The sequence below is a fragment of the Apodemus sylvaticus genome, chromosome 2 (genome assembly GCF_947179515.1).
Source record: "Apodemus sylvaticus chromosome 2, mApoSyl1.1, whole genome shotgun sequence".
Taxonomy (NCBI): Eukaryota; Metazoa; Chordata; class Mammalia; order Rodentia; family Muridae; genus Apodemus; species Apodemus sylvaticus.
This window is the reverse complement of record NC_067473.1, coordinates 94,821,434-94,840,390: the sequence shown is the minus strand read 5'-3', so window position 1 is coordinate 94,840,390 and position 18,957 is coordinate 94,821,434. Positions and strand designations below refer to the sequence as shown.

Genomic DNA, 18,957 nt, shown 5'->3' with positions numbered 1-18,957 from the left:
TGTGTAACAGATTGGTAAGCAGGGATCATCAGAGTAGAGGATCACTTGGGACACACCCTGCCAGGACTCCACTTGGACCCAGGAGGTGGGCAGCAACACAAGCCAGCGGGGCAGCTATGCTGACAGGAATCATCTGCCCTGAAGGAAGGCAGGTAGAGGGAGTCCCACACTGGGAAGTGAGCTCCCCATCCATGCTCTGCTAACTGTGTAGAGTGGCAGAATAATAGGCAGGGATCACCAGAGTAGAGGATGGCTTGGGACACACACTACCAGGATCCACCTGCACCCAGGACTCAGCAGCACCACAGCAATCTGTGCTAAGGGAAAACAGGTCACCCAGCATTGTTGAGATTTGCCTGCAGGCACACAGGAAGAACAAACACGAGCCAGTGACAGAAGGACCAACTAACACCAAAGATAACCAGATACCAAAAGGCAAATGTAAAAACATTGCTAACAGAAATCAAGGCAATACTGCATAATTCGAACTCAATTCTCCCACAAGAAGCTCTGGATACCCCAACACTCCAAGAAGCAACCTCCCTGGGGGTGCACACGGGCTCCATCTGGTCCACAGACACAATCTGGGGCAAGGCCTCAGGCGGAAGCCCTCAGCTCTACTCTCTCCGCTTCCAGATCCAGATCAGCCTGGGCAGCAGCACCACATCTCCAAGTCCTGCAAGTGGCTAGCTGGGCTTCCGGGCGGCCAGCTGGGAGAAGTCAGTGTGCTCCAGTGAATCCAGCGGGCCCCAGCGGGAGCCTTTGGGTACCTGCTTTGGGATCTGACCAGCCTGGGCAGCAGCACCCTGTCTACAAGCAGTGCAGGAGGTAAGCTGTGCACCAGAGGCCAACTGGGAAGGGGCAGCTTGCACGGGTGAGTCCAGCACTGACAAGACTAACACCAGTGAGAACTAGATGGCAAAAGGCAAACTCAGGAACGTCACTAACAGAAATCAAGGCAATATGGCAACATCTGAACCCAATTCTCCTCTACCAACATATCCTGGATACCCCATCACACCAGTAAAACAAGATTTGGATTTAAAATCACTGGTCATGATGCTGGTACAGGAACACATGAAGGACATACTTAAAGAAATTCAGGAGAAAATGGATCAAAAGTTAGAAGCCCTTGCAAGGGAAACACAAAAATCATTGAAAGAAATTCAGGAGAATACAAAAGCCAACAAGGAGGAAATGCAAAAAACACTTAAAGAAATACGGGAGAACTTTGGTCAACAGGCTGAGGTCATGAAAGACGAAACACAAAAATCTCTTAAAGAAATACAGGAGAACTTTGGTCAATAGGCTGAGGTCATGAAAGAGGAAACACAAAAATCTCTTAAAGAATTACAGGAAAACACAAACATGCAAGTGAAGGAGCTAAGCAAAACCATCCAGGATCTAAAATCAGAAGTAGAAACAACTAAGAAAACTTAAAGGGAGACAACTTTGGAGATAGAAAGCCTTGGGAAGAAATCAGGGGACAGAGATGCAAATATCAACAACAGAATACAAGAGATAGAAGAAAGAATCTCAGATGCTGAAGATTCCATAGAAACCATGGACTCAACAGTTAAAGAAAATGCAAAATGCAAAAAGCTTGTAACCCAAAATATCCAGGAAATCCAGGACACAATGAGAAGACCAAACCTAAGGATTATAGGCATAGATGAGAGTGAAGATTTACAACTTAAAGGGCCAGCAAATATCTTCAATAAAATTATGGAAGAAAACTTCCCTAACCTAAAGAGAGAGATGCCCATGAATATACAAGAAGCCTACAGAACTCCAAACAGACTGGACCAGAACAGAAATACTTCCCGTCACATAAGAATCAAAACACCAAATGTTCTAAACAAAGAAAGAATACTAAAGGCAGTAAGAGAAAAAGGCCAAGTAACATATAAAGGAAGACCTATCAGAATCACAGCAGACTTTTCACCTGAGACTATGAAGGCTAGAAGGTCCTGGGCAGATCTCATGCAGACTCTAAGAGAACACAAATGCCAACCAAAACTACTATATCCAGCAAAACTCTCAATCACCATAGATGGAGAAACTAAGATATTTCATGACAAAACCAAGTTTACCCAATATCTATCCACAAACCCAGCCCTAAAAAGAATAATAGGAGGACAACACCAATACAAGGAGGGAAACTTCACCCTGGAAAAAGCAAGATAGTAACCTTTCATCAAACCCAAAAGAAGTTAAGCATTCAAATTTAAAAAATAACGTCAAAAATGATAGGAAGTAACAATCACTATTCCTTAATATCTCTTAACATCAATGGACTTAATGCCCCAATAAAAAGACACAGACTAACTGAATGGATACATAAACAGGACCCTACATTTTGCTGATTACAGGAAACACACCTCAGGGTCAAAGACAAACACTACCTTAGAGTAAAAGGCTGGAAGACAATTTTACAAGCAAATGGTCTCAGGAAACAAGCTGGAGTAGCCATTTTAATATCAGATAAAATTGACTTTCAACCCAAAGTCATCAAAAGAGACCCTGATGGACACTTCTTGCTGGTCAAAGGAAAAATACAAAAAGAAGTACTGTCAATCCTGAACACCTATGCCCCAAATGCAACGGCACCCTCTTTCATAAAAGAAACTTTATTAAAACTCAAAGCACACATTGCACCTAACACAATAATTGTGGGTGACTTCAACACTGCACTTTCCTCAATGGACCGATCAGGAAAACAGAAACTAAACAGGGACACAATGAAACTAATTGAAGCTTTGGACCAATTAGATTTAACAGATATATAGAGAACATTCTATCCTAAAACAAAAGAATATACCTTTTTCTCAGCACCTCATGGTACCTTCTCCAAAATCGACCATATAATTGGTCACAAGACAGACCTCAACAAATATAAGAAGATTGAACTAATCCCATGACTCCTATCTGATCACTATGGAGTAAAAGTGGTCTTCAATAGCAACAGAAACAACAGAAAACCCACATACACGTGGAAACTGAACAATACTCTACTCAATGATACCTTGGTCAAGGAAGAAATAAAGAAAGAAATTAAAGACTTTTTAGAACACAATGAAAATGAAAACACAACATACCCAAATCTATGGGGCACAATGAAAGCAGTGTTAAGAGGAAAACTCATAGCCCTGAGTGCCTCCAAAAACAAAATGGAGAGAGCATACATTACCAGCTTAATGACACACCTGAAAGCCCTAGAACAAAAAGAAGCTATTTCGCCCAGGAGGAGTAGAAGGCAGGAAATCATCAAACTCAGGGCCGAAATCAATCAAGTAGAAACAAAGAGAACCATACAAAAAAATCAACAAAACCAGGAGCTGGTTCTTTGAGAAAATCAACAAGATAGATAAACCCTTAGCCAGACTGACCAAAGGGCACAGAGAAAGTATCCAAATTAACAAACTTAGAAATGAAAAGGGAGATATAACAACGGAAACTGAGGAAATCCAAAAAATCATCAGATCCTACTACAAGAGCCTGTACTCAACACAACTGGAGAATCTGGAGGAAATGGACAATTTCCTTGACAGGTACCAAATACCAAAATTAAATCAGGACCAACTAGACCATCTAAACAGTCCCATAATGCCTAAAGAAATAGAAGGAGTCATAGAAAGTCTTCCAACCAAAAAAAGCACAGGACCAGATGGCTTCAGTGCAGAATTCTACCAAACCTTCAAAGAAGAGTTAACACCAATACTCTTCAAACTATTCCACAAAATAGAAACAGAAGGAACACTACCCAATTCCTTCTACGAAGCCACAATTACGCTGATACCAAAGCCACAAAAAGATCCAACAAAGAAAGAGAACTTCAGACCAATTTCCCTTATGAACATCGATGCAAAAATACTCAATAAAATTCTTGCCAACCGAATCCAAGAACACATCAAAACGATCATCCACCATGATCAAGTAGGCTTTATCCCGGGAATGCAGGGTTGGTTCAATATACGGAAATCCATCAATACAATCCACTACATAAACAAACTCAAAGAACAAAACCACATGGTCATTTCATTGGATGCTGAAAAAGCATTTGACAAAATTCAGCATCCCTTCATGCTTAAAGTCTTAGAGAGAACAGGAATTCAAGGCCCATACCTAAACATAGTAAAAGCAATATACAGCAAACCGGTAGCCAGCATCAAACTAAATGGAGAGAAACTTGAAGCAATCCCACTGAAATCATGGACCAGACAAGGCTGCCCCCTTTCTCCGTATCTTTTCAATATTGTACTTGAGGTACTAGCTCGGGCAATTCAACAACATAAGGATGTCAAAGGGATACAAATTGGAAAGGAAGAAGTCAAACTATCATTATTTGCAGACATGATCGTCTACCTAATTGACCCAAAGAACTCCACTAGAGAGCTCCTACAGCTGATAAACAACTTCAGGAAAGTGGCAGGTTATAAAATCAACTCAAGCAAATCAGGGGCCTTCCTATACTCAAAGGATAAGCAGGCTAAGAAAGAAATTAGGGAAATGGCCCCCTTCACAATAGCCACAAACAGTATAAAGTATCTTGGGGTGACTCTTACCAAACATGTGAAAGATCTGTATGACAAGACCTTCAAGACTCTGAAGAAGGAAATGGAAGAAGACCTCAAAAAATGGGAAAACCTCCCATGCTCATGGATCGGTAGAATCAATATAGTTAAAATGGCCATTTTGCCTAAAGCAATATACAGATTCAATGCAATACCCATCAAAATCCCAACTCAATTCTTCACAGAGTTAGAAAGAGCAATTATCAAATTCATCTGGAACAACAAAAAACCCAGGATAGCTAAAACTATTCTCAGCAACAAAAGAAAATTTGGGGGAATCAGTATCCCTGACCTCAAGCAATACTACAGAGCAATAGTGTTAAAAACTGCATGGTATTGGTGCAGTGACATGCAGGAGGATCAATGGAACAGGATTGAAGATCCAGAAATGAACCCACACACCTATGGCCACTTGATCCTCGACAAAGAGGCTGAAAACATCCAATGGAAAAAAGATAGCCTTTTCAACAAATGGTGCTGGTTCAACTGGAGGTCAGCATGCAGAAGAATGCGAATTGATCCATCCTTGTCTCCTTGTACTAAGCTCAAATCCAAATGGATCAAGGACCTCCACATAAAGCCAGACACTCTGAAGCTAATAGAAAAGAAACTGGGGAAGACCCTTGAGGACATCGGTACAGGGAGAAAGTTTCTGAACAGAACACCAATAGCGTATGCTCTAAGAGCAAGAATCGACAAATGGGACCTCATAAAATTACAAAGTTTCTGTAAGGCAAAGGACACCATCAAGAGGACAAATCGGCAACCAACAAATTGGGAAAAGATCTTCACCAATCCTACATCAGAGGGCTAATATCCAATATATATAAAGAACTCAAGAAGTTAGACTCCAGAAAACCGAACAACCCTATTAAAAAATGGGGTACAGAGTTAAACAAAGAATTCACACCTGAAGAACTTCGGATGGCGGAGAAGCATCTTAAAAAATGTTCAACTTCATTAGTCATTACGGAAATGCAAATCAAAACAACCCTAAGATTTCATCTTACACCAGTCAGAATGGCTAAGATTAAAAATTCAGGAGACAGCAGGTGTTGGAGAGGGTGTGGAGAAAGAGGAACACTCCTCCACTGCTGGTGGGGTTGCAAATTGGTACAACCACTCTGGAAATCAGTCTGGCGGTTCCTCCGAAAACTGGGCACCTCACTTCCAGAATATCCTGCTATACCACTCCTGGGCATATACCCAGAAGACTCCCCACCATGTAATAAGGATACATGTTCTACTATGTTCATAGCAGCCCTATTTATAATTGCCAGATGCTGGAAAGAACCCAGGTATCCCTCAACAGAAGAGTGGATGCAAAAAATGTGGTATATATACACAATGGAGTACTATTCAGCCATTAGAATCAATGAATTCATGAAATTCTTAGGCAAATGGATGGGACTAGAGAATATCATACTAAGTGAGGTAACCCAGACTCAAAAGGTGAATCATGGTATGCACTCACTAATAAGTGGATATTAACCTAGAAAACTGGAATACCCAAAACATAATCCACACATCAAATGAGGTACAAGAAGAAAGGAGGAGTGGCCCCTGGTTCTGGAAAGCCTCAGTGAAACAGTATTCAGCAAAACCAGAACGGGTAAGTGGGAAGGGGTGGGTGGGAGGACAGGGGAAGAGAAGGGAGCTTACGGGACTTTCAGGGAGTGGGGGGGCTAGAAAAGGGGAAATCATTTAAAATGTAAATAAATTATATCGAATAAAAAAAAGAAAAGAAAAAAAAAAAAGAAATAGAAGTGGTCATTGACAGTCTCCCAACCAATAAAAGCACCAGAACAAATGCACTTAGTGCAGAATTCTATCAGACATTCAAAGGAGACCTAATACCAACACTCTTCAAACTATTTTACAAAATAGGAACAGAAAGAACAATATCCAACTCCTTCTATGAGGCCACAAAACCACACAAACATCCAACATGACAAGAAAATTTTACACCTATTTCCCTTATGAATATCGACGCAAAAATATTCAATAAAAGTCTTGCCAATGGAATCCAAGAAAACATCAAAATAATCATTAACCATGACCAAATAGACTTCATCTCAGGGATGCAGGGATAGTTCAATAAACGAAAATCCATCAATGTAATACACTACATAAACAAACTTGAAGAAAAATCCACATGGCCTTTTCATTAGATGCTGAAAAAGCATTTGACCAAATTCAGCAACAATTCATGTCAAAGGTCTTGGAAAGAAGAACAATTCAAGGCCCATACATAAACATAATAAAAGAAATATACAGCAAACCAGTATCAAACTAAATGGAGAGAAACTTGCAGCAATCCTACTAAAATCGGGGACTAGACAAGGCTGCCCTCTCTCTCCATATTTATGCAATATAGTACTTGAAGTTCTAGCTAGAGCAATTAGACAACAAAAGGAAGTCAAAGGGATACAGATTAGAAAGGAAGAAATCAAATTATCACTATTTGCAGATGATGTGATAGTATATTTAATTGACCCAAAAATTCAACCAGAGACCTCCTACAGCTGATAAACAACTTCAGCAAAGTGGCTGGTTATAAAATTAATTCAAGCAAATCAGTAGCCTTTCTATACACAAAGTATAAACAGGTTGAGAAAGAAATTAGGGAAATGACACCCTTCCCAATATCCACAAACAATATAAAGTATCTTGCTGTGACTCTAACCAAACAAGTGAAAAATCTATATGACAGGAACTTCAAGTCTTTGAAGAAAGAAATGAAAGCAGACCTCAAAAGATGGAAAAATAGATATTTGCGGTAGCAGTGGCTGCTCCAGCTGAAGGGCCATCAGCGGTGGAACCAAGGCGACACAGGGTCCAGTTAGGCCCTGCGCCCACGACCACTGACCTTCGCTGACCAGCCGGGCGGCAAGCAACTGCGGTTCTGCGGAGCCTTTCGCTGCACTGCACGGAAGCCACTTCAGAACTCGGCTTCCCGCCAGTCAGGAGAGACTCACCTCCATCTTGAACCCGGGCTCCAGAGATCGGTCAGACTGAGGTACACAAACATAATCCTAGGCCCAACACCGCAGGGGTCTGAGCCAGACGGGCGTTGGCCTGCACCCAGGCCCTGGGCTGTTCGAGTGGCCATCGGGGCGCCAACCCAGCCAGGAGTTTTTTTTTTTGCCCCGGCCGGCGCACGCGCTGCCATTTTGCCTACAGGAGCCAGAGTGCTCGGGAGGGCAGAGACTGCTAACAAGCGTAGCCTGAGGCTAACAAAACGGGGGTCTAGGCCCCAAAAGGCACAGGACTGACCCCTAGAACTGGGCGGCTTGGTGGGCCTTCTGTGTGTCAACCCGCCCAGGAGGTTATTAGCACAACAGACTCTCCCGGTGCTTTCGGGGAGCGCGGACGCGCACGCCCGCCATCCGGGTCACCTGGCGGACCCAAATAACAGACATAGCCCTAGGGGAACTTTGCTCGGACCTTGGCCTCCCAGGCGTTTGCCTGGACTCAGGGCCCGGGCGACAAGGCTAACCTAGTGTGCGCCAGCCCGGTTTCCCAGGCGTTTGCCTGGACTCAGGGCCTGGGCGACAAGGCTAACCTATTGTGCGCCAGCCCGGTTGGGGAAATCGGCTGCCCAGCGGAGTGAGCGGAGCACAGGGGAGGTCACAGCAACATTCACCTTCGGAGCTCCCTGGGGGTGCACACAGGTTCCACCTGGTCCACAGACACAATCTGGGGCAAGGCCTCAGGCAGAAGCCCCCAGCTCAACTCTCTCCGCTTCAGATCAGCCTGGGTGGCCGCCACATCTCCAGGTCCCTCAAGAGGCTAGTGGGGGCTTCCGGGCGGCCAGCTAGGAGAAGTCGGTGTGCTCCAATAAATCCTGCGGGCCCCAGCGGGAGCCTTCAGGTGCCTGCTTCGGGATCTGAACAGCCTGGACAACAGCACCCTGTCTACAGGCAGTGCAGAGTGTAAGCTGTGCACCAGAGGCCAACGGGGAAGGGGCAGCTTGCACTGGTGAGTCCAGCACTGACAAGACCAAGTAACACCAGTGAGAGCTAGATGGCAAAAGGCAAACGCAGGAACGTCACTAACAGAAATCAAGGCAATATGGCAACATCTGAACCAAATTCTCCTCTACCAGCAAGTCCTGGATACCCCATCACACCAGTAAAACAAGATTTGGATTTAAAATCACTGGTCATGATGCTGGTACAGGAACACATGAAGGACATTCAGGAGAAAATGGATCAAAAGTTAGAAGCCCTTGCAAGGGAAACACAAAAATCATTGAAAGAAATCCAGGAGAATACAAAAGCCAACAAGGAGGAAATGCAAAAAACACTTAAAGAAATACAGGAGAACTTTGGTCAACAGGCTGAGGTCATGAAAGACGAAACACAAAAATCTCTTAAAGAAATACAGGAGAACTTTGGTCAACAGGCTGAGGTCATGAAAGAAAAAACACAAAAATCTCTTAAAGAATTACAGGAAAGCACAAACAAGCAAGTGAAGGAGCTAAGCAAAACCATCCAGGATCTAAAAACAGAAGTAGAAACAACTAAGAAAACTCAAAAGGAGACAACTTTGGAGATAGAAAGCCTTGGGAAGAAATCAGGGGACAGAGATGCAAATATCAACAACAGAATACAAGAAATAGAAGAAAGAATCTCAGATGCTGAAGATTCCATAGAAACCATGGACTCAACAGTTAAAGAAAATGCAAAATGCAAAAAGCTTGTAACCCAAAATATCCAGGAAATCCAGGACACAATGAGAAGACCAAACCTAAGGATTATAGGCATAGATGAGAGTGAAGATTTACAACTTAAAGGGCCAGCAAATATCTTCAATAAAATTATGGAAGAAAACTTCCCTAACCTAAAGAGAGAGATGCCCATGAATATACAAGAAGCCTACAGAACTCCAAACAGACTGGACCAGAACAGAAATACTTCCCGTCACATAAGAATCAAAACACCAAATGTTCTAAACAAAGAAAGAATATTAAAGGCAGTAAGAGAAAAAGGCCAAGTAACATATAAAGGAAGACCTATCAGAATCACAGCAGACTTTTCACCTGAGACTATGAAGGCTAGAAGGTCCTGGGCAGATCTCATGCAGACTCTAAGAGAACACAAATGCCAACCAAAACTACTATATCCAGCAAAACTCTCAATCACCATAGATGGAGAAACTAAGATATTTCACGACAAAACCAAGTTCACCCAATATCTATCCACAAACCCAGCCCTAAAAAGGATAATAGGAGGACAACACCAATACAAGGAGGGAAACTTCACCCTGAAAAAAGCAAGATAGTAACCTTTCATCAAACCCAAAAGAAGTTAAGCAATCAAATTTAAAAAATAACGTCAAAAATGATAGGAAGTAACAATCACTATTCCTTAATATCTCTTAACATCAATGGACTCAATGCCCCAATAAAAAGACACAGACTAACTGACTGGATACGTAAACAGGACCCTACATTTTGCTGCTTACAGGAAACACACCTCAGGGTCAAAGACAAACACTACCTTAGAGTAAAAGGCTGGAAGACAATTTTACAAGCAAATGGTCTCAGGAAACAAGCTGGAGTAGCCATTTTAATATCAGATAAAATTGACTTTCAACCCAAAGTCATCAAAAGAGACTCTGAGGGACACTTCTTGCTGGTGAAAGGAAAAATACAACAAGAAGAACTCTCAATCCTGAACATCTATGCTCCAAATGCAAGGGCACCCTCTTTCATAAAAGAAACTTTATTAAAACTCAAAGCACACATTGCACCTAACACAATAATTGTGGGTGACTTCAACACTGCACTTTCCTCAATGGACCGATCAGGAAAACAGAAACTAAACAAGGACACAATGAAACTAATTGAAGCTTTGGACCAATTAGATTTAACTGATATATATAGAACATTCTATCCTAAAACAAAAGAATATACCTTTTTTTCAGCACCTCATGGTACCTTCTCCAAAATCGACCATATAATTGGTCACAAGACAGACCTCAACAAATATAAGAAGATAGAACTAATCCCATGCCTCCTATCTGATCACTATGGAATAAAAGTGGTCTTCAATAGCAACAGAAACAACAGAAAACCCACATACACGTGGAAATTGAACAATACTCTACTCAATGACACCTTGGTCAAGGAAGAAATAAAGAAAGAAATTAAAGACTTTTTAGAACACAATGAAAATGAAAACAAAACATACCCAAATCTATGGGACACAATGAAAGCAGTGCTAAGAGGAAAACTCATAGCCCTGAGGGCCTCCAAAAAGAAAATGGAGAGAGCATACATTACCAACTTAATGACACACCTGAAAGCCCTAGAACAAAAAGAAGCTATTTCACCCAGGAGGAGTAGAAGGCAGGAAATCATCAAACTCAGGGCCGAAATCAATCAAGTAGAAACAAAGAGAACCATACAAAAAATCAACAAAACCAGGAGCTGGTTCTTTGAGAAAATCAACAAGATAGATAAACCCTTAGCCAGACTGACCAAAGGGCACAGAGAAAGTATCCAAATTAACAAACTTAGAAATGAAAAGGGAGACATAACAACGGAAACTGAGGAAATCCAAAAAATCATCAGATCCTACTACAAGAGCCTGTACTCAACACAACTGGAGAATCTGGAGGAAATGGACAATTTCCTTGACAGATACCAAATACCAAAATTAAATCAGGACCAACTAGACCATCTAAACAGTCCCATAAAGCCTAAAGAAATAGAAGGAGTCATAGAAAGTCTTCCAACCAAAAAAAGCACAGGACCAGATGGTTTCAGTGCAGAATTCTACCAGACCTTCAAAGAAGAGTTAACACCAATACTCTTCAAACTATTCCACAAAATAGAAACAGAAGGAACACTACCCAATTCCTTCTACGAAGCCACAATTACGCTGATACCAAAGCCACACAAAGATCCAACAAAGAAAGAGAACTTCAGACCAATTTCCCTTATGAACATCGATGCAAAAATACTCAATAAAATTCTTGCCAACCGAATCCAAGAACACATCAAAACGATCATCCACCATGATCAAGTAGGCTTTATCCCGGGAATGCAGGGTTGGTTCAATATACGGAAATCCATCAATACAATCCACTACATAAACAAACTCAAAGAACAAAACCACATGGTCATTTCATTGGATGCTGAAAAAGCATTTGACAAAATTCAGCATCCTTTCATGCTTAAAGTCTTGGAGAGAACAGGAATTCAAGGCCCATACCTAAACATAGTAAAAGCAATATACAGCAAACCGGTAGCCAGCATCAAACTAAACGGAGAGAAACTTGAAGCAATCCCTCTGAAATCAGGGACCAGACAAGGCTGCCCCCTTTCTCCTTATCTTTTCAATATTGTACTTGAGGTACTAGCTCGGGCAATTCGACAACATAAAGAGGTCAAAGGGATACAAATTGGAAAGGAGGAAGTCAAACTATCATTATTTGCAGACGACATGATCGTCTACCTAAGTGACCCAAAGAACTTTACTAGAGAGCTCCTACAGCTGATAAACAACTTCAGCAAAGTGGCAGGTTACAAAATCAACTCAAGCAAATCAGTGGCCTTCCTATACTCAAAGGATAAGCAGGCTGAGAAAGAAATTAGGGAAATGACCCCCTTCACAATAGCCACAAATAGTATAAAGTATCTTGGGGTGACTCTTACCAAACATGCGAAAGATCTGTATGACAAGAACTTCAAGACTCTGAAGAAGGAAATGGAAGAAGACCTCAAAAAATGGGAAAACCTCCCATGCTCATGGATCGGTAGAATCAATATAGTTAAAATGGCCATTTTGCCTAAAGCACTATACAGATTCAATGCAATACCCATCAAAATCCCAACTCAATTCTTCACAGAGTTAGAAAGAGCAATTATCAAATTCATCTGGAACAACAAAAAACCCAGGATAGCTAAAACTATTCTCAGCAACAAAAGAAAATCTGGGGGAATCAGTATCCCTGACCTCAAGCAATACTACAGAGCAATAGTGTTAAAAACTGCATGGTATTGGTACAGTGACAGGCAGGAGGATCAATGGAACAGGATTGAAGATCCAGAAATGAACCCACACACCTATGGCCACTTGATCCTCGACAAAGAGGCTGAAAACATCCAATGGAAAAAAGATAGCCTTTTCAACAAATGGTGCTGGTTCAACTGGAGGTCAGCATGCAGAAGAATGCGAATTGATCCATCCTTGTCTCCTTGTACTAAGCTCAAATCCAAATGGATCAAGGACCTCCACATAAAGCCAGACACTCTGAAGCTAATAGAAAAGAAATTGGGGAAGACCCTTGAGGACATCGGTACAGAAAGAAAGTTTCTGAACAGAACACCAATAGCGTATGCTCTAAGAGCAAGAATTGACAAATGGGACCTCATAAGGTTACAGAGTTTCTGTAAGGCAAAGGACACCATCAAGAGGACAGATCGGCAACCAACAAATTGGGAAAAGATCTTCACCAATCCTACATCAGAGGGCTAATATCCAATATATATAAAGAACTCAAGAAGTTAGACTCCAGAAAACCGAACAACCCTATTAAAAAATGGGGTACAGAGTTAAACAAAGAATTCTCACCTGAAGAACTTCGGATGGCGGAGAAGCATCTTAAAAAATGCTCAACTTCATTAGTCATTAGGGAAATGCAAATCAAAACAACCCTAAGATTTCAACTTACACCAGTCAGAATGGCTAAGATTAAAAATTCAGGAGACAGCAGGTGTTGGAGAGGGTGCGGAGAAAGAGGAACACTCCTCCACTGCTGGTGGGGTTGCAAATTGGTACAACCACTCTGGAAATCAGTCTGGCGGTTCCTCTGAAAACTGGGCACCTCACTTCCAGAAGATCCTGCTATACCACTCCTGGGCATATACCCAGAGGATTCCCCACCATGTAATAAGGATACATGCTCTACTATGTTCATAGCAGCCCTATTTATAATTGCCAGATGCTGGAAAGAACCCAGGTATCCCTCAACAGAAGAGTGGATACAAAAAATGTGGTATATCTACACAATGGAGTACTATTCAGCCATTAGAAACAATGAATTCATGAAATTCTTAGGCAAATGGATGGAGCTAGAGAACATCATACTAAGTGAGGTAACCCAGACTCAAAAGGTGAATCATGGTATGCACTCACTAATAAGTGGTTATTAACCTAGAAAACTGGAATACCCCAAACATAATCCACACATCAAATGAGATACAAGAAGAAAGCAGGAGTGGTCCCTGGTTCTGGAAAGACTCAGTGAAACAGTATTTGGCCAAACCAGAACGGGGAACTGGGAAGGGGTGGGAGGGAGGACAGGGGAAGAGAAGGGGGCTTACGGGACTTTCGGGGAGTGGGGGGGGGCTAGAAAAGGGGAAATCATTTGAAATGTAAATAAATTATATCGAATAAAAAAAAACATTTATTGATAATAAAAAAAAAAAATGAGATACAAGAAGAAAGGAGGAGTGGCCCCTGGTTCTGGAAAGACTCAGTGAAACAGTATTCGGCAAAACCAGAACGGGGAAGTGGGAAGGGGTGGGAGGGAGGACAGGGGAAGAGAAGGGGGCTTACGGGACTTTCGGGGAGTGGGGGGGGCTAGAAAAGGGGAAACCATTTGAAATGTAAATAAATTATATCGAATAAAAAGAATTAAAAAAAAAAAAGATGGAAAAATATTCCATGTTCTTGGATTGGCAGGAGTAATATAGTAAAAATGGCCATCCTGCCAAAAGCAATATATAGATTCAATGCAGTCCCCATCAAAATCCCAACTCAGTTCCTCATAGAGTTAGAAAGAGCAATTCTCAAATTCGTCTGGAATAACAAAAAACCCAGGATAGCTAAACTTCTCCTCAACAGTAAAATAATTTCTGGGGGAATCAGTATCCCTGACCTCAAGCAGTACTATAGAGCAATTGTGTTAAAAACTGCATTGTATTGGTAAAATGACAGGCAAGTAGATCAATGGAATAGATCTGAAGACCAGGGAATGAACCCACACACCTATGGTCACTTGGTCTTTGACAAAGGAGCTACAACCATCCAGTGGAAAAAAAGATAGCCTTTATAACAAATGCTGCTGGTTTACCTGGAGGTCAGCATGCAGAATATTGCAAACTGATCCATTCTTATCTCCTTGACTAAGCTTAAGTCCAAGTGGATTAAGGACATCCACATAAAACCAGACACACTGAAACTAATAGAAAAGAAACTGGGCAAGACCCTTGAGGACATGGGCATAGGGGAAATTTTCCTGAATGAAACACCAATGGCTTATGCTTTAATATCAAGAATTGACAAATGAGATCTCAAAATTTACTAAGTTTCTGTAATTCAAAGGACATTGTCAAAAGGACAAAATGGCAACCAACAAATTGGGATAAGATCTTTAGCAATCCCACATCCAACAGAGGCTTATATCCAAGATATGCAAAGAATTCAAGAAGGTAGACTGGAGAGAGCCAAAAATCTCATTAAAATGGGGTACAGAGCTAAACAAAGAATTTTCAGCTGAGGAATATCCAATGACTGAGAAACACCTAAGAAAATGTTAAAATCAATGAATTCATGAAATTTTTAGACAAATGGATGGACTGGAGAGATTTATCCTAAGTGAGGTAAAGAAGTCTCAAAAGAAAACTTATGTTATGCACTCACTGATATGCGGATATTAGCCTAGAAGCTTGGAATGCCCAAGACACAGTTCACATATCAAATAATGCCCAAGATGGAAGGAGTGGTCCCTGGTCCTGGAAAGGCTTAGTACAGCAGTGTAGGGGAATACCAGGACAGGGATGAGGGATGGGGTGGAATGGGGAACAGGGGGAGGGAAGAGAGCTTATGGGACTTGGGTGAAGGGGGAGCCGGAAAAGAGGAAAACATTTGAAATGTAAATAAAGAATATATCATATAAAAATGCTATAGAATTGATGATAATGAATTTTTTTCAACCTATGTTTAACTTGGAACCAAGGGAATACTAGAGAAGTATGCCCAGGATTAAATTTTATGATTTGTATTTCATAAAACCATGATTGTTTTTGAATCTGTATAAATAAATTTTCTGACTTGCAAAGTGTCTTACCCATTCCTCCTCTACCCTGTTCCTTACATCCACTCTAGGACCTAATCATGGGGTCAGCCCCCAGCAGTTATGCCAGAATTTCCATCATCAACAAAAAGACTTAGGAAACATTGGAATGGAAGTAAAAGTAAATCTCTGAATATAGAGAATTTCTGGTTACAATGTCCCTTAGAAAATAAATCTACATCCGGGTCGTGGTGGCACATGCCTGTGCTGGGAGTCAGAGGCAGGTGGATTTCTGAGTTCGAGGTCGGCCTGGTCTACAGAGTGAGCTCCAGGACAGCCAGGGCTATACAGAGAAACCCTGTCTCAAAAAATCCAAAAAACAAACAAAACAAAAAGAAAAAAAATTTAAAAAAAGAAAATAAATCTGCAGATTTATTTTAAAAGATATTTGAAATAATATTTCCAAGTCTACGTAGAAAGATAAAAATGCATATGGACAGACATCTACGCATTTAAAAATCTAAGTGAGAATTTAATAAACATACATACTTCATTTTTTAAAAAGCAGTGAAAATTAAGCTCAAATAGTTAATGAAAAATAGTTAAATCATCAAAAATCAGCTAGACTAATGAAAGAAAATTCTTCTTACTCAGAGGCAACACAATGGCTATTACAAGAAGGACCAGAAACTGGTGGCACTTGAGATCTAGACAAACCACTCGTCTAGCCAGATGAGTCTAGCCAGAGCTCTCAGCTGCAAACAATTACTCATATTCCTCAGCCCCTCCCTCTATCACACACAGAGTTCTCTGCTCCTCTCCACTCAAGCAGCGTCTTGACAGATGGGCTACCACAGACAAGGAGGTTTTTGTTAAGGTCTATATCACTGTGTGAGGAACATATGAACCTTGCATACAGTAATAAACTCCCAAGTCCTCAGGCTCCACTCTGCTGATTTTAAGTGTAAAATCTGTCTCTGATCCACTGCCGCTGAACCTGTCAGGGACCCCAGAGTACAGTTTGGATACCTGATAGATTAGGCGCTTTGGAGACTGGCCTGACCTCTGTAATAACCAATTCAAATAGGTCTTTCCATCACTATATAAGAGGCTCTGACTTGACTTGCAAGAGATGGAGGCTGGTTGTCCAATGGTAACCAATAAAGACAGTGGAGTCTGGGTCATTACAACATCACCTTTGGTTTCTGAAATTATAATACAATAGTGAAAAGTCATGTACAAACTTTCTGAACAATATTTGTGAAATCTTTTATGTTATTCCTTTCGAGTAAGATCATGGCAGTTTTGAAATTTAAGAATATTTTATATCAAAGGTTTTTTCACAAAACAAGTGATTTGAAGGTTCTAAACATCAGTCTATATCATTCCATCCAATCTATCCCAGAGTATTGATCTTAGTACAACTACTGTTCCATCTGGAATTTATCATTAAGATATAACAAAACCTCACATTCTGGAAAATGTGACCTGCCCCTTCACAAATGCACAGCACACATAGACACAGAGATCACCCTCCAATGCCATTGTCCTCCGTTCCCTCCTGCCCTCCTTACCCTGAATCCAGAGCATGAGCAGAAACAGGAACTGGACAGGACTCATCATTTTTGAGGAGATGAACTTAGAGTGATCAGGCAAGAGGACATTTGAGATTTTATCTCAATCCAGCAGGGCAAGGACCTCCTTAGGGAACAATATGCAAATTCTCTGGTCTGTGTATCAGTGTACATAGAAGGGACAGTTACATGGGCTTCTTGAAGGTGACAAATAAAAGAAAAAATGAAAGAAGTGAAACAAAATTTGATGACTGAAGGGAGAAGTGATGGATGTTAAAGGACTGTTTTTATTTGAATGAAATCATACAGTATATATCCTTCAGTGAATTAGGATGTTTCTTTAAATGTTCACTCATGTTCTTTGAAAAAGTAAGTAATATATCTCTGTTGCTGGATCTTTTGGTAACGTTACCATTCATTATTACATATGAACATTTTCTTGTTTTTTACCTGAGTATTTATAAGTAAAGATACTATGAATGTTTTAATCAGATTGCATATGAACATAATCTTTAACTTGAGCAGTTCAAATCACTTATAAATATCAACAAATTAGTCTTCCTGTGTAATTTGAAATTTACTTATTTTTTCTATATGCACAGTAATAAATTGCAGAGAGTGAGGGGAATGTAATAGAAACACACAGCTAGTTATAATCATGGGTGAAATGAGCTCCCAGAACATTGTGCTTAGAATCTCTTGTGCATTGCAACAATACAAAGTGGAAACAATTCACTCAACTCTCTCTTCAACTGAATGTACTCTGACTCTATATTGGAAAATATATTTTTATTATAATCAAGAAAACATGCGTAAAGCATGAATGTGATTTAAAAAAAAGTGTTCACTATAAGGATTCCCATACTTACTGTACATTCATAAAAATGCATATACTTAATTATTAACATATGTCCATAGTTAAACAAATACATCATTCTCATAACATTCAATCATTTTGATCAATTTATCTTACTCTACATATCAAACTAACTCTGAACTTCTGGTGGTTCAGAATTATGTATTTTTAGTTATATGTTTTCTCTTCTCAATTTTCATTTGAATGAAATCATACAGTATGTATCCTTCAGTGAATTAGGATGTTTCTTTAAAGGTTCACTCAGGTTCTTTGAATAAAAAAATAATATATCACTGTTGCTGGAACTTTTGGTAATGATAACATTTATTACTACTTATGGACATTGTTCTTGTTTTTTTTTTTTCTTTTTTTTTTTTATTATTCGATATAATTTATTTACATTTCAAATGATTTCCCCTTTTCTAGCCCCCCCACTCCCCGAAAGTCCCACAAGCCCCCTTCTCTTCCCCTGTCCTCCCACCCACCCCTTCCCACTTCCCCGATCTGGTTTTGCTGAATACTGTTTCACTGAGTCTTTCCAGAACCAGGGGCCACTCCTCCTTTCTTCTTGTACCTCATTTGATGTGTGGATTATGTTTTGGGTATTCCAGTTTTCTAGGTTAATATCCACTTATTAGTGAATGCATACCATGATTCACCTTTTGAGTCTGGGTTACCTCACTTAGTATGATATTCTCTAGCTCCATCCATTTGCCTAAGAATTTTATGAATTCATTGTTTCTAATGGCTGAATAGTACTCCATTGTGTAGATATACCACATTTTTTGCATCCACTCTTCTGTTGAGGGATACCTGGGTTCTTTCCAGCATCTGGCAATTACAAATAGGGCTGCTATGAACATAGTAGAACATGTATCCTTATTACATGGTGGGGAGTCTTCTGGGTATATGCCCAGGAGTG

The 18,957-nt window shown here is 40.6% G+C and overlaps 1 gene segment (V, D, J or C); it reads right to left on the bottom strand.

Annotated features, from left to right (window-relative positions):
* The window catches only part of LOC127677961 (immunoglobulin kappa variable 2-30-like), a 47,226-nt gene extending 29,943 nt beyond the window's left edge, over positions 1 to 17,283 (bottom strand). Inside the window, 2 exon segments of the V gene segment in view lie at positions 16,635 to 16,810; positions 17,180 to 17,283. Coding sequence covers positions 16,635 to 16,810; positions 17,180 to 17,228 — 225 coding nt within the window.
* Positions 17,284 to 18,957: the final 1,674 nt, after the last annotated feature.